At 41.2% G+C, this 23,401-nt stretch overlaps 1 protein-coding gene across 1 annotated transcript; it reads right to left on the bottom strand.

Annotated features, from left to right (window-relative positions):
• Positions 1 to 679: 679 nt before the first annotated feature.
• On the bottom strand, positions 680 to 22,977 carry LOC124138025. Its single transcript, XM_046504539.2, has 3 exons — positions 22,173 to 22,977; positions 15,355 to 15,527; positions 680 to 3,094 (listed from the first exon to the last, which is right to left on the bottom strand). The coding sequence occupies exons 1-3, from the start codon at positions 22,243 to 22,245 to the stop codon at positions 2,861 to 2,863; spliced, it is 480 nt and encodes a 159-aa protein (XP_046360495.2). The 5' UTR covers positions 22,246 to 22,977; the 3' UTR covers positions 680 to 2,860.
• Between the last annotated feature and the right edge of the window lie 424 nt (positions 22,978 to 23,401).

Genomic DNA, 23,401 nt, shown 5'->3' with positions numbered 1-23,401 from the left:
TATCTCAGTGTGATTTTTTGTATTTGTCTCAGGTTATGTGTGCATTTGTCTGAGTGTGTGTCTGTATTTGTCTGAGTGTGCGTCTGTATTTGTCTGAGTGTGTCTGTATTTGTCTCAGTGTGCGTCTGTGTTTGTCTAAGTGTGCATCTGCATTTGTCTGAGTGTGCGTCTGCATTTGTCTGAGTGTGCGTCTGTTTTGACTAAGTGTGCGTCTGCATTTGTCTAAGTGTGCGTCTGTATTTGTCTGAGTGTGCGTCTGTATTTGTCTGAGTGTGCGTCTGTATTTGTCTAAGTGTGCGTCTGCATTTGTCTAAGTGTGCGTCTGTATTTGTCTGAGTGTGCGTCTGTATTTGTCTGAGTGTGCGTCTGCATTTGTCTGAGTGTGCGTCTGTATTTGTCTAAGTGTGTGTCTGTATTTGTCTCATTGTTTCTGTATTAGTCTCAGTATATTACAGTGTATTTGTCTCAGGTTATGTGTGCATTTGTCTAAGTGTGCGTCTGTATTTGTCTGAGTGTGTGTCTGTATTTGTCTGAGTGTGTGTCTGTATTTGCCTCAGTATATTACAGTGTATTTGTCTCAGCGAGTGTGTGTGTGAGAGTGTGTGCATTTGTGTTTGGTGTCTGTATACATGTGAGTGCGTTCGCAGAAAGAAACCCAACAACTTTCGACATGGTCTGATTTTATTATATCACATAAATCAGTTTCATATATTATCACTGACCTATATATACAATATACGTGTCGTACTGGTGTGTTCCAATAAATTAGACTGATAGTGACTACAGGGAAACCCTATTAATTGGACGGTAATGTTCCAAATGACAAATTATTGTAACGGAATTAAATGTCGATCTTCCGGGGTTTCTGGATTGGCATAGTTTCAATGCACTAATCTAATCATGACATTGTTTTTTTAGGATACTATACACATTTGAATGGAACTATGGACTACTGACAATCGGTACAAAGAGACATGAATCGGAGACACTGGTCACACGGTAGATGATGGGCGAAGACATGTATTGCTATAGAGCCTTCCCTTCAACACAACTGTTGTAAGCATCCACGGTTTGTGTTTATCTTCTCAGTGAAATCTCAGTGTCCATTTTGGCAAATGATCGTAAATGATCATGTATCGCAAATACATAATGCATGAAAATAGTTGATAATTGGTACATTCATGTTCTTAAATATGCGGATAATTTAACAAGTGCATCATATTCATATATACAGTCTAATTATTTATTAAGGATGCTTTATGTACTCTTCCATGACCCCCTTACGAATATATATTATAGGTAGTCATCGAGCGCTATTTCCAAGGGCTGCTTAATTCTGAAACGAGGTTTATTTTATCATGCTATTTGTTTTTCCCACAGTGGTATTCTTACAAAAGAACGTAGCAGACATAATATTGGTTTCGTGTGCTGAAAGGAACATCCATTGTGACGTACTTAGGTCACGTGTTACTTTAGGTCTTCTAGAATTTTGGAATGACTCGATGGCTACCTTTAAATGATATCTACCTTTAACATCGAAATGACAAAAGTAAAAAGTTTTCTATGTACGTCATGCATCCAGATTGACATAGCACTATCTGCTGCATCTAAACGTTTAAAGGTGGTGAAGTGTAACTGGAAACCTTGTCAACCTCCCTTACGTCGATATGTTGTTTGTGATGATCTAACTATGTCGTCCCGGCTGAAGCTTCATCGTTACCAAATATCGACAGTCGGCTTGTCTCGAAATACCCATAGCTCAACTGATGTTCGATGGTCCACAAGACTTCGAATTGCTAATGTTTCGCTGTATGTGTAGATCGAACAAGAAGGTCATATTTCGTCTGTAGACGAGAGAGCAGTTGCAAGAGTAACCTCTGTCAATTCACATTCACATGAAAGAGGAGAGAGAGAGTATGGTTTTACGCCGCTTTTAGCAATATTCCAGCAATATCACGGCGGGGGACACCAGAAATTTGCTTCACACATTGTACCCATGTCGGGAATCGAACCCGGGTCTTCTGCGTGACGAGCGAACGCTTAAACCACTAGGCTACCCCACCGCCCCTAACGAAAGAGGATGAGTGGCTATGGTTAAAGACCTCTTTGAACAGTATTTCAGTTCTATCACGGCGTGCCAGCATGGTGTGGGAGCAAAACCCGAAGTCTCAAATAATCCACCATGAGCACGGGTTTGGTGCTGGCCATGGAAAACCTAGATCCACTATAATCTTGGCGAATCGGGGATTCGAACCTAGGATCAAAGATTCTGGCACGCCTAACATCTTCCCGAGGCAAGGGGGTCAACTGACTATAAAAGTCCAGTTTCCACGTGACTTTTATAATCAGTTAACTCCCTTGCCTGGGGAAGATGTTAGGGCACAATTTATTGATGTTTGCGAAGTTACAAATAATACTGTGCCACTTTCTGTCCTTATTGCGACATTACATATTACACCACGAAGGATTTTAGCAACAGAAATATGTCAGATACTCTAATTTAGAAAACCTAGCACGAGGTGGCAATTATATTTAGATCAAGAAGACGGTGATGGCATGTATATCTTACATTATGTAATTAAAGAAAACTTCCCTTTAAATGAAAATGACACTGTTTGATGCAAACACATCCTGATTGTCTTAGCTTGTACTATATATTTTCACAATGTACCATGCATTTGTATTCTATTGACTAAACCTTGAAATACACCTGTTGGCTGCTACGGAAGTGCGTTTCCTTTGTGAAATGTCAAGGTCATGTTACGTATGTAACACACTTATACACTGTTAAAATGCCCTCGTCGAAAGAACCTTTTCCTTTGACCTCTGTTTTCGCAGTTGTGACGTACAGTCTTGTACGCTACCTCACCACGTGGGTCACTGTGAAATATAAACACATCATTGTTGCTAACGTCGTTAGACTCAATCTTGTCCTACTGCCCACGTTGTCGGTGTTGCAGGCGTTTTCTCTACAACAGGATATACATCTGATTTGTGTGACGCCGTAGCCGATGGCTCTGCAGCCATACTTGCATTCGGCGGTGCAGTCCCTGTTTATGCTGATTGTCATCCCTTTGACCGTCACGCGCTCCACCTGGAAGACACAAGGTATATGTGAGATATGTTAGTCATACAATGACATTCGGGACCACTCGTGTCATTCCGGGACGAGCTGAATGTCTTCTTGCAGGTAACGGAAAGAGACGAGTGATAACGAATGATAATATGGATGCGGTCATTCCTATCGCTGTTTATTCCACAACGAGGCTCACGTTATCGTGCTATGTTTTAGCACGGATATTTTCTATAAATCTGTATTATCTGGTTCTAAGTGCAGAAAGGGAATTCCATTGTTATGCATTGAGGCCACGTATTACTTCAGATCTTCCAAATTTAGATAGCGTTCCCTGGCTTCCTTTAAAACAGGAGGAAAACCGAAATTGACACAGGTCGTAAGTGTTCACTTTGTGAAAGCAAACACGAGAATGATGCTGCCCACTGTTGATAAAGGATCATAACTTGGAGCAATCTAGGATTCGAACCCAGGACTAGGGGATCTGGAAGGACCATGTGACGCAACTATGCATAGCGAATTGCGATGCAGTATTTCGGAAGAAAAGACATGTAATACGTAATATATCAATACGACTAATTAAACAGTTTGCGAAAGCCCCTGATGAGTTTACTGGAACAAAGAAGAAGCTATGTCGTTAATAAAGCGTACAAAGTGTCAATTAAGGTACGCAAATTTCCCTACTTACGACTAAAGATAGGATTTAGTGATACAAATATGAATACCCCTGTGGCACTGACGGTAATAAACACTGATGTTTAGGGGAAAAATAACGGTTTAGTGACGTCAGTTTCTCTGGTGGCTATTGTACGAATGGTATCTCATATCACAGTTTTAAAACTTTTACCTTATCTGTGGTTAAAACTTACTGTGAAAAAATGTTTTCCATCAAATTATGACAAATGCGATGGTATTATGTTTCGGGGGTCAGATGTGCCGTGACCTCGACCTTCACTCACAAAGGATTGTACCAATAGGGCAATATGTGATTTATCTTATTTTCTAGCGGTATGTATAACGTCAAATCAGGACTAAACAAACTATAGGTTAATATCATGAGCAACGATCCAAGCCATCTTAAAACTATAACAGATAAGTCTCTTAGCCTGGGCACCTGATCCCCGGTTTCGTGGTCTTGTGGTAGAGCGTCCGCCCGGAGAGCGGAAGGTCCGGGGTTCGATCCCCGGCCGCGTCATACCAAAAGACGTTAAAAGATGGTATTTGTTGTTATCTTGTCTGGCGCTCGACATTAAGGGGCTAAAACAAGGACTAGTCGGCTCAGAGTCAGTTTACCGTGTCTGAGTGGGGTATTCATGTTAAACTGCGGCATGGTTTCTCAGTGAGCTAGCACTATAAATCGGCATCAGTCCGGACTAGTACAAGCAGCCACAGACACACACGTGCATGCACGTCGCTATATAAGTGCAATAATCTTGGACGCGACGTTAAACCCCATTTCACCTCACCTTCACCTGATCCCCGGTTTAGTGTGCTCTTACGACAAGCATGGCGCACTGGACCAGAACCCTTACGAGTTCCTCATACCCTCATGCTTTTTTGTATGGTCGGAATTTTACAACCGATTCTGCATTTGGCAGAGATGTCTTGTGAACATGTAAAGGCTTTATTTACTTAAGAAGCTACATTTTTCACAGAAAAGTTGATAGAGGGCCTTTTATGTATTATAAAGTTCCTTAAACTGTAGCAGCAGCGTCAAAGCCTGTCATCCACGAACACGTTGGAAGAGGAAAATGTCATGCAAAGAATGTTACAACTGCCAACACCACAAGGACAGGAATATGTGCAAGAGTATGGCCATACAGGAAGTAGTTTGCGGTATCCGACAATAGAAAATCTAATTCGTATTAATATTCCGTGCCATGCCGTACAGTTGGGTATCAATCACTTTTACTTAAAGGTATTAAAGACTTTTTATTTTCCTGTCACTTAAAAACTCGAACATGTACTTTCAATACAAATACGTCAAACATTGTCAATAGGTCATATCAATCAGTCTTTCATGCGTGTGTGAGAATGGATTTTATATTGATTTTAAAGGTAGGGTGGTCATATCATGGTATTGACCAAGTTTAAGATTTACAAATAATATTGCCTGTTTGAAAATCGAAATCGCCGCCGTCATACAACTGGAATACTGCTGAGAGCGACGTTAAACATCAAATGTACACATGGAAATTGGTCAATTAAGTGGTGTTTTAACTTTTACTCCTAAAGTGACGCATTTCCCGCATTTTATAGTGCAAAACGAACATGGAATGAAAAATCCATACACTCTTTCAGAGAGTGTTTATGTACATGTTGAAAGTCATACTGAATGTCGTGAATCGAAAGAGAAGAAACTATTTTTCCGACACATATAATTCAATATTGCCTCTGTTCAGTAACCTTTGCCAGCCCTGGTTATGTGTAGATAAGTTCTAAGGCACTTTCTGTCGTTACATGCGTATCTTGAATAGAAAGGCAAAAAGCTTGCTTACACAACCAACATATCCTGTAGATGTGTTAAACATAACAAAGTGTTTTATGGACCGTATAAAACAAGGGCAGTTCTTCGCTAATTGAGTTTAGATCTTCATAATGCTCTACAAATAATGGGAACGTTCGATTGCCATTACCTTTCCCCGGAGAAGTAAGTCAGTTCCGTGATGTCCTCGTGCAAAATGATCAATTATAAACTACAACAAAGCCACGCTAAATGCAGATAACTATTTCTGTCACAGAAACAACATTTGTCAGAGAAAATATTAGTTGAAATTATACACCTTATTTAATGTATCGATTATTCATTTAATTCAAAAGAAAGTATACACTTGAAAATTGGATTTGGCCCAAAGATTACAAATGTTATCAAAACGTTACTAGTCTGAAAGCAGTCGCCGAAACACTGTATACGTAAGACCCCAAAACAAGTAAGATACAAGTTACTGTATCAAATGTATCGATATCACCATTGAATGACCATTTCTTGTTTGTTTCACCAAACATAAGTGCTTACATTCTTTTGCCCAGCAGTTTATATGAACTACATCGGTCAACGGTTTCAAAAATACCAATATTATTTGTCAAAGTACCTCTCATAAGTTAGACTGAATTGATTAAAGAAGGTGGATTCGGTTTCAATGAAATGACATTTGATCAAGTAGAACTAATGAACCTAATTCAGATAAATATATCAATTAATTATTCACGATAATGGAGGTCTTTTCGACCAGAACGTGAATAATTCCTATAGGCGATAGGTATCAGATAATTCAAACAAAACATTACTTGGACACAAGGAGTACCCTGCACACCGGCTGACCTGAGCTGGATGACAATTACATGGTTGAGATCCATTTCCTATACAAATCACTAATCAATGGAAATTGCATCGATTTCCTACACGTTTCAATTAAATGGTATTGGATCGAGAATGCAAATAACGGTAATTGTATATTAGACTGGTTCGGAATGTGTGGTGTATTTCATTTACGCAAGAATAAAAAAAGAAGAAATCTATATCTATGTTTGGATGAAAAGTGAAAAAGTCTACAACATAAACATACTCATTATATTTTTCATGGAGATCAGTAGTTAGTTAATGATTACCTTTTAATAGTATGTTGACGGTTATTAAACCAAAATGGGGAATAGTATATTTTTTTGTACTGTTAGGTCAATTATTGACCAACAAATTACAAACCTTCTCAAAACGTGACATAGCTGAAAACAATCGCTGTAAACTTAAGGTCCAAGACACAACTATGCTCCCCGTATCAAACACATTACTATCGAATAACCATTTCTTGATTGTTTCTTTTTAACCACCATCACACATGGGTGTATACTTTCTTTCCCCCCGCAGTTGATATCCAGCAAGATGGAAATAATATGTTAATGTCACAATAATGGGATCATACAATACACCGTAAGAAAATTGGACTATGCATCATGCAATGTTTATAAGACATCTGTGTCTTCATTGCACTATTATAGCGTTAAAGTCACTATAAGCCATCAGCCGATGTCCAAGATACATGGATAAACAGTATTAAATTATACTCTTGCATAACTCAGTATTCCTTTATACAAGTTTAGCACGGAAACTAAGATAAGACTGTTTTATCAATATTATTAACAATCTAACGTTTAATGTAATAAATATGCTTGGAATAACGGATTGACGGAGGGTGCCAGTTTTGGAATAGTCTCTTCTGCCATGTTGATCTTAAAATCCCCTGACGGAAATTTGAACCCATTCATAGATACCCACTCGTGAATCATGGTTAACTTTGGCTCGCAAAAGAGAAACCCGCCCTTCAGGTGATAGTTGTGGATGGGTCAGCGAGTTTAACGCTGCTTTGAACAGTACATCAATTACCCGTATATCATGACGTGTTAGTGAGATGTGGGAGAACAACACGTAGTGATGCAGGTCTTTGGTCTTAACGAAAAAGGATTTGACTAGACACATAATCAGGGCAAATCTGAGACTCGAACTCAAAGTCATAGGTTTCTGTCACGTCTAAGGGAGGCAACTCTGAGCAGCGATTTGTAGTGTCTTAGATGACTGGGTCACCAGTGCCCTCGATCCACTGACGGCTGAGGTAGCTGTATTGATGTCAGAATGTCCATAACAGAAATTTCTATTTTAGTTATTTGAGGCCCAGGAAGACCACTTATCCAGAGTGTCAGGTCCTTAAGCAAATATTAACTTTAAACGTCCAAAACAGTTTGACTGTATATAATAAAACAGGACAGGTGAAGTGCGAGAGTAAATATTTGAACACTATGCGTCGATATCCGTAAAAATAGACCCAGGCCTGACTCTATCTACTTAATCATCATTAAAGCCGATCAACTTCTTATCGATTAGTAGCCACGATTTGGATAGCAATTATAGCAATGAGCAATGAGCCAGCCACATGTGAAACGCTATTCTACCATGGTTACCTGTCCAGGATCATTTAAACTAAGTGCAGATTACCACAAATGGTTAAACGTAACTGCTATGAGGTCATACGATTCAATCAATGTCATTCGCAAGAGTCTCCCCCGAGACGAGGAGTTGCAAACACGTGGTCAGGCACTTAGTGTCAATACATGTTTCCCTTGCCCGCTTCCACCGCAAGGACTTATCAACCACGATAAGTGGGGAATCGTGTCCAGATAGTCGCGAGATACACAAACTGGTGACGCTTTTGTTTTCGTTGCGTTTTCCATGTCACAGACGCTAAACTGGTCCCCTAAATCAACCTGTGCTGTGCTTGACATGAGTGTGCAGTAATGGAATTGCTTTAGGTTTAAGTGCACGTAACTGCAAAGTCAAATATTTATTGCATGTCTGGTAGTAAATTAAATAAATGCGATACAATCGCATCGTTCCATGTTGTTATCAAGAACAATGTTGTGTTTTGTGAAGCTCAAAGTACATGACAAGGTCCAAAGTAATATAAAATATAGTACAAATCAATATAGGGAATCGCATCGGACATAATTATTCTTTTGGAAGCTTTGCTAAGATTTTGAATGTTGTAACCTTGGTCAAAAATCAATGACCCTCTTTGAAATTTTCGTGGAAAGAGCATGCTCGATCGTACCTCGAACAATGTGGGATTTAGACAAAGGCTGAGCTGCTGGACTATTGCTCGACTAAAAGGGAACGTTCAAGTCATATCTCTAGTCATACAGTTGTGTGGCCTTACAGTCTAGAAGTAACGGGTAACGCCGGATTGATATTAACTATAATGGTTCCGCAATAAGTGACGGGTAACAACGGATGTTATTAACTGCAGTATTTTGCATTGTTTAGCTATAAGTAACGGGTTATAACGCATTGTTATTAACTGTAACTTTTGCATTGTTCAGCTACATGTAACGAGCTATAACGGATTGTTATTAACTGCAGTATTTTGCATTGTTTAGCTATAAGTAACGGGTTATAACGCATTGTTATTAACTGTAACTTTTGCATTGTTCAGCTACATGTAACGAGTTATAACGGATTGTTATTAACTGCAATATTTTGCATTGTTCGGGTAAATGTAACGAGTTATAACAGATTTTTATTCACTGCAATGTTTTGCATTGTTCGGGTACATGTGACGAGTTATAACAGATTGTTATTAACTGCAATATTTTGCATTGCTCGGGTAAATGTAACGAGTTATAACAGATTGTTATTAACTGCAATATTTTGCATTGTTCGGGTACATATAACGAGTTATAACAGATTGTTATTAACTGCAATGTTTTGCATTGCTCAGCTATAAGTAACGGGTTATAATGGATTGTTATTAACTGTAATGTTTCGTATTGTTCTGCTACGGGAAAAAACGGATTGTTACCGCTTACTACTATGGTTAAACCTTCGAGCACGGGTATAGTGCTGACAAACCTTGAAACCTGTGATTCGAACCCACGATCATAGATCATGAATTGTTAATGTTTTTTTTCTTATTTCTTAAACGATGCATATCCCGGGCCCACAAGAGCACTAGTAACACCTTCTCTATTCAACTTCACATTGAAGGTGACATACATTTCAATTTGTTCTTACGAAAGAGGATTCCAACGCTACCTCAATGGCAGATTTAGTGTAATGACACAGAATCAAGGGTTGATACCAAGACTGTGGACATGTCATAACACCATTACACTGTATAATCATGATACGACGCGCCGGGCCAAAGAATATCGAAGGATAATCATATATTTACGAAGGGCGGAAAGTGATTCAGAACCAAGTGTGGCCTGAGCCTACAATACTTTTGTAACTTACAATTACATTGTAACTGAAACTTATGTTCAAGGTGACCGCATCTGGTAATAGTGTAACCCTTGTAGTCTGGTTTCTGTGTAGCTTAACGAGGCACTCGGCAATATTCTAGCTGACGGCTGCCTGTAAATAATCTGGGGGAGACAAACCGGTGATTGATATTATGAGCACCAGTGATGACAAGGGGAATGATGACACGTTATCAACCACGTCACCGAGCCTGATTACCCGATCCATTAAGTTTGTTTGTTTGCTGTTTTACGCCGCACTCAGCAATATTCCAGCTATGTGACAGCGGTCTGTAAAAAATCCAGTCAGACAATCCAGTGATTGACATCATGAGCATCGATCCACGCAGTTGGGATACGATGACAAGCATCAATCAAGTCAGCGAGTCTGACCATCCGATCGCGTTAGTCGCCTATTACGACAAAGCATGGGTTGCTGAAGATCTGTTCGCAGCCGGATCTTCACGGATGCGATCCATTTAGTGTCCTATTACGACAAGCTTACGTTGTGGGCCAGCCCGGAACGCCTACGAGATGTAGCCTTGTGAAACGAAATGTAGCCTGATTAAATTGTAAGCCATCGTGTCGTAAACCAAGGTTTGAAGCCAGTTGTTCACAATACAAGGACGCTGTTCAACATAACACAATCAATTCTCACGTATCCAATTTCAAACAAAACCTTTACATTATGACAGCGGTCTGTATATAATCGAGTCTGGATCAGACAATTCCGTGATTGCCATCATGCGCATCGAGCCCCGCAATTGGGATCGATGACATGCATCTACCAAGTCAGCGAGCCTGACCATCCGATCCCGTCAGTCGCCTCTTACGACAAGCATAGTCGCTTATCGTTGAGTGTTTACAGTCGTTATTTATGAAACATACGATATCTCTCACTGACAATAGTTCACATTTGTTAAATTACATGGGATTCAGTTGTCTAATAAATCGTCTCAAGCTGTCAACTCTGGCAGTCCATTAAAACACGTAAATCATGTGAATAAAAAAAATAATCAATCAAACTGTATTGAAAGATAAATAATTTATTGGACCGCTTCCCGACTGTTTGTAATGAAACCGATACAATGCATATGCTTGTCGTTTGAAAATAATGACATGGCTTTTTGTTCGACTAAAATAAGATTCATGGTGACACAAACTGCCATGACTCACAGCACAGTGTTTTCTTGCCCGGGGATAGTGACACAAAGGCTACTAAAACAAAATATATTTAGTAGTAAGTACTTCATGGACTTACATTACCATAACAAGACTTTAGAATGCAAGCTATGTACTATTAACTTGGTAGAATGGTTTAGAATGCAAGCTATGTACTATTAGCTTGGTGGACTGGTTTAGAATGCAAGCTATGTACTATTAACTTGGTAGAATGGTTTAGAATGCAAGCTATGTACTATTAACTTGGTAGAATGGTTTAGAATGCAAGCTATATACTATTAACTTGGTAGAATGGTTTAGAATGCAAGCTCTGTACTATTAGCTTGGTGGACTGGTTTAGAATGCAAGCTATGTACTATTAGCTTGGTGGACAAATTAAGAATGCAAGCTATGTACTATTAGCTTGGTGGACGGGTTTAGAATGCAAGCTATGTACTATTAGCTTCATAGAATGGGTTAGAATGCAAGCTATGTACCATTAGCTTGGTGGACAAGTTTAGAATGCAAGCTATGTACCATTAGCTTGGTGGACTGGTTTAAAATGCAAGCTATGTACCATTAGCTAGGTGGACTGGTTTAGAATGCAAGCTATGTACCATTAGCTTGGTGGACTGTTTAGAATGCAAGCTATGTACCATTAGCTTGGTGGACTGGTTTAGAATGCAAGCTATGTACCATAAGCTTGGTGGACTGGTTTAGAATGCAAGCTATGTACTATTAGCTTGGTGGACTGGTTTAGAATGCAAGCTATGTACCATTAGCTTGGTGGACTGGTTTAAAATGCAAGCTATGTACTATTAGCTTGGTGGACTGGTTTAAAATGCAAGCTATGTACCGGAAGCTAAGTGGACTTGCTTAAAATGCAAGCTATGTACTATTTTCAATACACTTCTTATATCGATAGTGAAGCTTTTCAATTCCAGTCAGGAAGAAGTTTTCTGAAGCCACTCTGAAATACCCATTCACGGCAGCTTTGAGGTCATCGTTGTCGTCAAAGCGCTTTCAACGAAGGTGTTCTTTCAGTTAAGGAATCAAGTGGAAATCACTTGGTGCCAGGTCTGGCTAGTATGGAGGGTGAGGAAGCTCTTCGAACCCACATTGTCGCACAGCAGCCTTTGCAAGTCGATGTCAGTTCTTTTCTTTCCTTACGATCAAAATTTAGAAATTTGGCACCCAACAAGCAGATATCCTATTCATCTGTAAATGTTTATGAATAGTAGTTTCAATGGATACATGAGTTGGACCTGTGTTTTCCTCAAGTTCAGCAATGGTAATACGTCTATAATGACAGTATGAGTTTTTCTATCTCCTAGATTGAACTTCATTGATGGACGTCCAGACCTTGGGTTATCACCAAGGCTTGTTCTCCCAGCCTCAAACATAGCTGCCCAACGTTTAACAGTGGAACAGCTAGGGCACTTTTCCCCATATTAAATAACAATAACTTAATGACTGCTCGGTAGTTGTTTTTTTCCATTTCTGTGTCCATTTTGACCTCTACCCCGTTCAACCCGGGCGAAGATCCGGGGTAGAATAGGTTTCAGCGACCCATGCTTGCCGTAAGAGGCGACAAACGGCATCGGATGTCAATCACTGGATTGTCTCGATTATACACAGACCGCCGTCATATAGCTGGAACCTATCATGTTCAACTCACTCATACACAAACAACCTCAAAAGACCAAATCCACTTGCAATGAACTACTCAAACAATGCACTACATTAACTACTTCGTTATGGCCCTAAATTATTGACCAGCTTGTATTGACCTTATGGTACTCATCTGTAACTTAACGGCGTGGTTTACCTAACAGTACTTGTCTGTATTGTGACAGTGTGGCTTACCTTACAGCACTTGTCACATTGTGGCTTACCTTACATCACTTGTCACAGTATGGCTTACCTTACAATACTTGTCTATAGTGTGACAGTGTGGTTTACCTAACAGTACTTGTCTGTATTGTGACAGTGTGGCTTACCTTACAGCACTTGTCACATTGTGGCTTACCTTACATCACTTGTCACAGTATGGCTTACCTTACAGTACCTGTCTGCAGTGTGTCAGTGTGGCCTACCTTACAGTACCTGTCTGCAATGTGTCAGTGTGGCCTACCTTACAGTACTTGTATTTAGTGTGACAGTGTGGCTTACCTTACAGTACTTGTCTGTAGTGTGACAGTGTGGCCTACATTACAGTTCTTGTTTGTAGTGTTACAGTGTGGCTAACCTTGCAGTACTTGTCTGTAGTGTGACAGTGTGGCTTACCTTACAGTTCTTGTCTGTAGTGACAGTGTTGCTTACCTTACAGTATTTGTCTGTAGCGTGACAGTGTAGCTTACCTTACAGTACTTGTCTGTAGCGTGACAGTGTGGGATACCTTACAGTACCTGTCTGTAGCGTGACAGTGTGGCCTACCTTACAGTACTTGTCTGTAGCGTGACAGTGTGGCCTACCTTACAGTACTTGTCTGTAGCGTGACAGTGTGGCCTACCTTACAGTACTTGTCTGTAGCGTGACAGTGTGGACTACCTTACAGTACTTGTCTGTAGCGTGACAGTGTGGCCTACCTTACAGTACTTGTCTGTAGCGTGACAGTGTAGCTTACCTTACAGTACTTGTCTGTAGCGTGACAGTGTGGCTTACCTTACAGTACCTATCTGTAGCGTGACAGTGTAGCTTACCTTACAGTACTTGTCTGTAGCGTGACAGTGTGGGATACCTTACAGTACTTGTCTGTAGTGTGACAGTGTGGCCTTCCTTACAGTACTTGTCTGTAGCGTGACAGTATGGCCTACCTTACAGTACCTGTCTGTAGCGTGACAGTGTGGCTTACCTTACAGTACTTGTCTGTAGTGTGACAGTATAGCTTACCTTACAGTACTTGTCTGTAGCGTGACAGTGTAGCTTACCTTACAGTACTTATCTGTAGCGTGACAGTGTGGCTTACCCTACAGTACTTGTCTGTAGTGTGACAGTGTGGCCTACCTTACAGTTCTTGTTTGTAGTGTTACAGTGTGGCTAACCTTGCAGTACTTGTCTGTAGTGTGACAGTGTGGCTTACCTTACAGTTCTTGTCTGTAGTGACAGTGTTGCTTACCTTACAGTACTTGTCTGTAGCGTGACAGTGTAGCTTACCTTACAGTACTTGTCTGTAGCGTGACAGTGTGGGATACCTTACAGTACTTGTCTGTAGCGTGACAGTGTAGCCTACCTTACAGTACTTGTCTGTAGCGTGACAGTGTGGCCTACCTTACAGTACTTGTCTGTAGTGTGACAGTGTGGCCTACCTTACAGTACTTGTCTGTAGCGTGACAGTGTGGACTACCTTACAGTACTTGTCTGTAGCGTGACAGTGTGGCCTACCTTACAGTACTTGTCTGTAGCGTGACAGTGTAGCTTACCTTACAGTACTTGTCTGTAGCGTGACAGTGTGGCTTACCTTACAGTACCTATCTGTAGCGTGACAGTGTAGCTTACCTTACAGTACTTGTCTGTAGCGTGACAGTGTGGGATACCTTACAGTACCTGTCTGTAGTGTGACAGTGTGGCCTTCCTTACAGTACTTGTCTGTAGCGTGACAGTGTGGCCTACCTTACAGTACCTGTCTGTAGCGTGACAGTGTGGCTTACCTTACAGTACTTGTCTGTAGTGTGACAGTATAGCTTACCTTACAGTACTTGTCTGTAGCGTGACAGTGTAGCTTACCTTACAGTACTTATCTTTAGCGTGACAGTGTAGCTTACCTTACAGTACTTGTCTGTATCGTGACAGTGTGGGATACCTTACAGTACTTGTCTGTAGTGTGACAGTGTGGCCTTCCTTACAGTACTTGTCTGTAGCGTGGCAGTGTGGCCTACCTTACAGTACTTGTCTGTAGCGTGACAGTGTGGCCTACCTTACAGTACTTGTCTGTAGCGTGACAGTGTAGCTTACCTTACAGTACTTGTCTGTAGCGTGACATTGTGGCTTACCTTACAGTACCTGTCTGTAGCGTGACAGTGTGGCCTACCTTACAGTACCTGTCTGTAGCGTGACAGTGTGGCTTACCTTACAGTACGTGTCTGTAGTGTGACAGTGTAGCTTACCTTACAGTACTTGTCTGTAGCGTGACAGTGTAGCTTACTTTAGAGTACTTGTCTGTAGCGTGACAGTGTGGCTTACCTTACAGTACCTGTCTGTAGCGTGACAGTGTGGCTTACATTACAGTACTTGTCTGTAGCGTGACAGTGTGGCCTACCTTACAGTACTTGTCTGTAGCGTGACAGTGTAGCTTACCTTACAGTACTTGTCTGTAGCGTGACAGTGTGGCCTACCTTACAGTACTTGTCTGTAGCGTGACAGTGCCTCAGTGGCACGGCAGTGAGGTTGCTCTGGCAGGGCGTGAAGGGGTCCCAGTAGTTGTTGGAATCCTTCGTGTTCTCCGCACAGTCATAGCAGGTCAGATTGTTGATGAACTGATAGGTGAGAGGAAATGTCGCTCCGTCACCTGAAAGCATTGCAAATGAATTGTGAAGAATCACAATGCCAGCATATAAAAGATGACCTCAATAAAAGCGACAAAACCCTTTCCTTTTCCAAAGAGTCTATTGTACAATTCCGACTATATGACAAGTATGTGTTTATGAATCATTATCAAATAGTGATGATACCAGGTGTTCGCGGAAAGGTGAGGCGTTCGAATACGACGTTGGACCGTCAACATGTTACATACACAAGCGGTACGGCACACAGTGCTCCTAGTGCTGACGAGTTGTGATTTGTGAGTGACCAAACATATATCTTACTAACAAGATTCCTTAGGCCGTTAAATGAAAAATAATTATGACAACTAAAATGAATGGATGATACGAAGTGGTGTTCGGCCTCCCAACACGTGATACAAATACAAGACAAGGTGGAGGCGTGAGTGTGTGTGTGTGTGTGTGTGTGTGTGTGTGCGTGCGTGCGTGCGTGCGTGCGTGCGTGCGTGCGTGCGTGCGTGTGTGATTGACCTCTCCTGGCATTTTACTATAATGATTTTGCAAAAGATGATTGATTTTCTAGTAGTACATAGTTGATATATTCATATCAGTGATTAGAGACATATTTAGCTTTTCGGACAGCTCGATAGAAGTCCCATCTGCAAGATTCTTTACCGGTGCAATGTTTGGTATTTCACACTTAATACGTTTATTGAAATAACCATAACAGGTGATTTGCATTCGGAATTAAATAGATAATTATAATCAGGTTTGCATTATTGATTTTTCAGTCACAGGGACCAGTGTTTGTGTTACTTTGTCAGGAAGGGCCCTGACTCTGCGGTATTGGATGACAATGTGGAATTGAGTTGATGTTGTTAAATAATAATCCACATAATCACATCGATTGCACATCGATTGTGAGGCCAAATGATAATACAAATATTGCAACTTTATATCTGCCCACCATTGGACGTCAGGGTTTTGCTGCAAAGTTGACAGTGGTTGGAATGTCTAGATATGGCTGTCATGTGGTAATCTGTGAAGCTGTTTATTCAGTGACGAGAGGCCACAGAGGTTATCATTACACACGAAAGCGCATTTTAAAACACGTCAAAATATTAGTTTTAAATACAAACATATACGAATATACCAATCATGTGACAACACATTTATTAAAAGGAAGGATAGATGAACATATTTTGCCAAGACGTTAATAATCATTATGTCCCTTGATATCGTTAGCTCTAATTTAATGACTTCATATTTGGGAAGGTTGTCTACACATTGAGAATATACATTTGCCTAAACATATTATTCAAGGGGCTTTGAAGAAGGAGCTAACGCACATTTCCTGTACATCTACTTCTCAGACGTCTTGATGGTTGGGCGTCTATATTTGGCTGAAATATTGTAACTTCTATTAAAAGTTTTAACTTTTTGATAGTTAGACATCGGGTTTTTGGGTACAGTGTTGCTACATCTTGGTGGCTGGATGTGAAGATATGGTTGTAATGTTGCTACTTCTTGGTGGTTGGACGTCAATATATGGTTGTAATGTTGCTACTTCTTGATGTCTGGACGTCAAGATGTGGTTGTAATGTTGCTACTTCTTGGTGGCCGGACGTCGAGATATGGTTGTAATGTTGCTACTTCTTGGTGTCTGGACGTCAAGGTGTGGTTGTAATGTTGCTTCTTCTTGGTGGCTGGACGTCAGGGTGTGGTTGTTATATTGCTACTTCTTGGTGTCTGGACGTCAAGATGCGGTTGTAATGTTGCTTCTTCTTGGTGGCTGGACGTCAGGGTGTGGTTGTTATATTGCTACTTCTTGGTGGCTGGACGTCAAGGTGTTGTTGTAATGTTGCTACTTCATTGTGATTGGACGTCATGGTATGGGTGTAATGTTACTACTTCTTGGTGGCTGAACGTGAAGATATGGTTGTAATGTTGCTACTTCTTGGTGGTTGGACGTCAAGATATGGTTGTAATGTTGCTACTTCTTGGTGGTTGGACGTCAAGATATGGTTGTAATGTTGCTACTTCTTGGTGGTTGGACGTCGAGATATGGTTGTAATGTTGCTACTTCTTGGTGGCTGGACGTCCATGTGTGGTTGTTATATTGCTACTTCTTGGTGGCTGGACGTCAAGATGTGGTTGTAATGTTGCTACTTCTTGGTGTCTGGACGTGAAGATATGGTTGTAATGTTGCTACTTCTTGGTGGCTGGACGTCAGGGTGTGGTTGTTATATTGCTACTTCTTGGTGGCTGGACGTCAAGGTGTTGTTGTAATGTTGCTACTTCATTGTGATTGGACGTCAAGGTATGGGTGTAATGTTACTACTTCTTGGTGGCTGAACGTGAAGATATGGTTGTAATGTTGCTACTTCTTGGTGGTTGGACGTCAAGATATGGTTGTAATGTTGCTACTTCTTGGTGGTTGGACGTCAAGATATGGTTGTAATGTTGCTACTTCTTGGTGGCTGGACGTCAAGGTATGGGTGTAATGTTACTACTTCTTGGTGGCTGAACGTGAAGATGTGGTTGTAATATTGCTACTTCTTGGTGGCTGGACGCCAAGGTATCGGTGTAATGTTACTACTTCTTGGTGGCTGAACGTGAAGATGTGGTTGTAATATTGCTACTTCTTGGTGGCTGGACGCCAAGGTATGGGTGTAATGTTACTACTTCTTGGTGGCTGAACGTGAAGATGTGGTTGTAATGTTACTACTTCTTGGTGGCTGAACGTGAAGATGTGGTTGTAATGTTGCTACTTCTTGGTGGCTGAACGTGAAGATGTGGTTGTAATGTTGCTACTTCATTGTGGTTGGACGTCAAGGTGTTGTTGTAATATTGCTACTTCTTGGTGGTTGGACGTCAAGGTATGGGTGTAATGTTACTACTTCTTGGTGGCTGAACGTGAAGATGTGGTTGTAATGTTGCTACTTCTTGGTGGCTGGACGCCAAGGTGTGGTTGTAATATTGCTACTTCTTGGTGGTTTGATGTCAAGATGTGGTTGTACTGTTGCTACTTCTTGGTGGTTTGATGTCAAGATGTGGTTGTACTGTTGCTACTTCTTGGTGGTTTGATGTCAAGTATGGTTGTAATGTTGCTACTTCTTGGTGGTTTGATGTCAAGATGTGGTTGTACTGTTGCTACTTCTTGGTGGTTTGATGTCAAGGTATGGGTGTAATGTTGCTACTTCTTGGTGGCTGGACGTGAAGATGTGGTTGTACTGTTGCTACTTCTTGGTGGTTTGATGTCAAGATGTGGTTGTACTGTTTCTACTTCTTGGTGGTTTGATGTCAAGTATGGTTGTTATTTTGTTACTTATTGGTGGTTTGATGTCAAGATGTGGTTGTAATGTTGCTACTTCTTGGTGGTTTGATGTCAAGATGTGGTTGTAATGTTGCTACTTCTTGGTGGTTTGATGTCAAGATGTGGTTGTAATGTTGCTACTTCTTGGTGGTTTGATGTCAAGATGTGGTTGTAATGTTGCAACTTCTTGGTGGTTTGATGTCAAGATGTGGTTGTAATGTTGCTACTTCTTGGTGGCTGAACGTGAAGATGTGGTTGTAATTTTGCTACTTCTTGGTGGCTGGACGTCAAGATGTGGTTGTAATGTTGCTACTTCTTGGTGGCTGGACGTCAAGGTGTGGTTGTTATATTGCTACTTCTTGGTGGCTGGACGTCAAAGTGTGGTTGTTATATTGCTACTTCTTGGTGGCTGGACGTCAAGGTGTGGTTGTTATATTGCTACTTCTTGGTGGCTGGACGTCAAGGTGTGGTTGTTATATTGCTACTTCTTGGTGACTGGACGTCAAGGTGTGGTTGTTATATTGCTACTTCTTGGTGGATGGACGTCAAGGTGTGGTTGTAATATTGCTACTTCTTGGTGGTTGGACGTCAAGGTGTGGTTGTTATATTGCTACTTCTTGGTGGTTGGACGTCAAGGTGTGGTTGTTATATTGCTTCTTCTTGGTGGCTGGACGTCAAGGTGTGGTTGTAATATTGCTACTTCTTGGTGGCTCGACGTCAAGGTGTGGTTGTTATATTGCTACTTCTTGGTGGCTGGACGTCAAGGTATCGTTGTAATATTGCTTCTTCTTGGTGGCTGGGCGTCAAGGTGTGGTTGTTATATTGCTCCTTTTTGGTGGCTGGGCGTCAAGGTGTGGTTGTTATATTGCTACTTCTTGGTGGCTGGACGTCAAGGTGTGGTTGTTATATTGCTACTTCTTGGTGGCTGGACGTCAATGTGTGGTTGTTATATTGCTACTTCTTGGTGGCTGGACGTCAAGGTGTGGTTGTAATATTGCTACTTCTTGGTGGTTGGACGTCAAGGTGTGGTTGTTATATTGCTACTTCTTGGTGGTTGGACGTCAAGGTGTGGTTGTTATATTGCTTCTTTTTGGTGGCTGGACGTCAAGGTGTGGTTGTAATATTGCTACTTCTTGGTGGCTGGACGTCAAGGTGTGGTTGTTATATTGCTACTTCTTGGTGGCTGGACGTCAAGGTATGGTTGTTATATTGCTACTTCTTGGTGGCTGGACGTCAAGGTATCGTTGTAATATTGCTACTTATTGGTGGCTGGACGTCAAGGTGTGGTTGTTATATTGCTACTTCTTGGTGGCTGGACGTCAAGGTATGGTTGTTATATTGCTACTTCTTGGTGGCTGGACGTCAAGGTGTGGTTGTTATATTGCTACTTATTGGTGGCTGGACGTCAAGGTGTGGTTGTTATATTGCTACTTCATTGTGGTTGGACGTCAAGGTGTGGTTGTAATGTTGTTCTTCTACCGAAATGTTGAACTTCTTGATGGTTGGATGTTAGACATTGGCTTGAATGTCGAGCTTCTTGATTGCTTGGCTTCAATGTTTGATACAATGTGCTAACATCTGGATGGACAGGTGTTTACGGAATCTCTGCACTTGTACACAGCAGTCGTAATTCAAAATTAACATATCCTTGTCATTAGTTTCATCAAAACCAGTAAAACACGCAGTATCGTGACACTGGAGTTTTGGGTTCACCGCCCACATAAGTGTCTGGTTTGTTTACAGGTTGGTTGGTTGGTTTGTTGTTTAACGCGGAACTCAGCAATATTCCAGCTAAACGACGGCGGTATGTAGATAATCAAGTCTGGACCAGACAATCCAGTGATTAATATCATGAGCATCGATCCACGCAATTGGGATACGATGCCATGCATCAACCAAGTCAGCGAGCCTGACCACCCGATCCCGTTAGTCGCCTCTTACGACAAGCATGGTCGCCTTTTACGGCAAGCTAGTTGCTGAAGACCTATTCTACCCCGGATCTTGTTTACAGGCCGCCATCTGTACTGAGTATTGATGTGCGGCGTCAGGCAATAAAAATTTAATTATTTACTCAAATTGTGTGAATCGTGGGTGCTACTGGTAGGGCAGGACATGCCTATCTTTTACGCGAACACCTGGTGTCGTCACATTTTCAGTGGTCCATTCATATAGTTTTCACAACTAGTGTACCCATTACGCCAAACAGAACCTGATTAGGTGGATAATCTACACTGATTATTCCCTTGCATTGACAATTTATATATAATGCAAAAATGTAGATGTGCCTCAGTTAAGGTTAAAATATCCTAATAAATTGAATGAATCGAGGTTCATGGCATGATAGTAAGTTGAATGATAGTAAGTTGAATGATAGTAAGAGATTGAAGACATTAGATGTACAAACTTGTTTCTGATTGATTTCTATGATATCGTTGTTCCTAAACGGTGAATATGCTTGACAGAGCAAAAGAAAATGATACTCATGTTCGGCATGGTCAAGTCTAAATCTGACACAGTAAGGACAATAATCACCTGTTCTCAACCCTGTTTCCAGTTAAGAATAAGTACATTAGTGCGATTGATTAAACTAACTATTAAGAACATAAATATTCATGGTATAAACTCTCTTCCCTTCAGCCTCAAAAGTGCATCAAGTATTACTGTGCTTAAGTCTGGACTCAAAACATATCTTTGTGAACGCCACAACTGAAAGTGTATATTTTTATTATCTTACTGCCCCCTCTTTTGTATATACCTGTATGTACATATGCTGAATTTACGCACTGAGCATGTCCCTCGGTGATGTGGATTTTGCGCTCTACAAATAGCTTTAGTATTATTATCATCGTAATTATAAAACTCCGTCAGTATAAAACTCCGTCTGGTAATTTCAAATACATTTAAATATATAACAAATTTATACCTTATACTGCCTCAATACAATCCGTGTTTCTGGATGTAACGCTAGCATAGTGTCTATGTTCGTGGGGATTTCATCATCGCTAGAATCGTCATTCATCTGCCGTTATTGGAACACCAAGTCTCACACTGTCTTTCCATATATTTCATATCTACAGGAGCAGTCCTATTGTCTATCTACCTGCTTCAGCAAACACGTGTTTACTTCTACCAATTTTAGACAATCTACATAGTTCCTCTGTCACATGTCTGTCTATCTACCCTCTCTGTCAACCTGTCTATCTACCCTCTCTGTCAACCTGTCTGTCTATCTACCCTCTCTGTCAACCTGTCTGTCTATCTACCCTCTCTGTCAAACTGTCTGTCTATCTACCCGTCTCTGTCCACCTCTTTAGGTTACGCCTGTCTGTCTCTCCTATAGACATCCGTGACATACCTGTAAGTAGTCCCCCAGCAAGGATGACAGCAGCGAAACACGCCCTCACTAGTGACCGGTGCAGTAACTCCATGTTGTAGGTCCTCTATTGGCAAAGACGAGGGAACATCCACGGTAAAACCATTTCCAGAAGCATGTGTAAATCCGTCCCTTTAGAACCTTCCACAATCACATATAACGACCCTGTTCAGTTGATTATAAAAAAGTTACAATGCTTCATGGTTTGAATGTTTCCTCGTCACGCTGTGTTTAGATGTGTTTATGCCAATGTCCCATTGCTGAGATTCCCGCGAGAGTCGCTTTGGTGACGTCACAGTCACTACCCCCGTTTCATACGATCTCCGCGATGTAGCGCGTCTCCGATGCCCGGTGTTTGTATGATTAATTCACGAGACAAAGCTCAGTACACGTGAATCCTTCAAGCGGAAAGCTGATCAGTGAACACGGGCAGTAACTCCTCATCATTTGCTGAGGATGTGAATGGGATCTCCTAGCGGCCCACCATCCGGAAAATATCTACATCTCCCATCCCGTTTAGTTTGTCCTGGGAGAATTGATGGCGAACAAGCTGTTTAGAAGTTGTCACTGAGACACCATCTCATTTCATCTTAGTTTGGCTCACTTTTTTAACGGATACTGACACGTAGTTACACCGCCGATTGCTCAATCACGTTAGGGAACAATCCATACCCGAGACTGAAATAGTCACGCAGAGAGACAACAATTTGAAGTCTCTACGTTCCAGATCAGAAGTTCTTTACTGATATAAAGCATTGGAATGTGTGGCCATTGTATCGTGTTGGGTTGTTTTGTTTGGAGGCTGATTAGAAAATGTTCTGACAGGGGATATTTTCACTGGTGATTGATAATGTGCTACAACCGGTGTGTATTCATTGCCCTGGCGACGGGTCTGTGGCAAGTCTTTCAATTACTGCCATGAAATGAATCTCATTTGCATAATGGCACTTAACTGTTAGACGGAAGGACTTCCGTTTTATAGAGTACGCAAAAAACGCAGTATCGCATTAGCTACTTGGCTGCTTGTTTCGGTACGTACCTGTCATGGCAGTTGCTTCTGCGAACGTGTACATTTCGATTCCTGTCGATAGCTGAAGTGTTTGTCGACAGTTGATAGGACATAATCCGATATGTTTCTGACAAATGGTATTGACAATATCGACACGGAGCGGTGACGGGATATAAATTCTATATTTGTAAGGAACCGAGTG

The sequence above is a fragment of the Haliotis rufescens genome, unplaced genomic scaffold (assembly GCF_023055435.1).
Source record: "Haliotis rufescens isolate VD_foot unplaced genomic scaffold, xgHalRufe1.0.p SCAF_40, whole genome shotgun sequence".
In the NCBI taxonomy this organism is placed as follows: domain Eukaryota; kingdom Metazoa; phylum Mollusca; class Gastropoda; order Lepetellida; family Haliotidae; genus Haliotis; species Haliotis rufescens.
The sequence above is the reverse complement of the archived record's forward strand: the minus strand, read 5'-3'. Positions and strand labels throughout refer to the sequence as shown.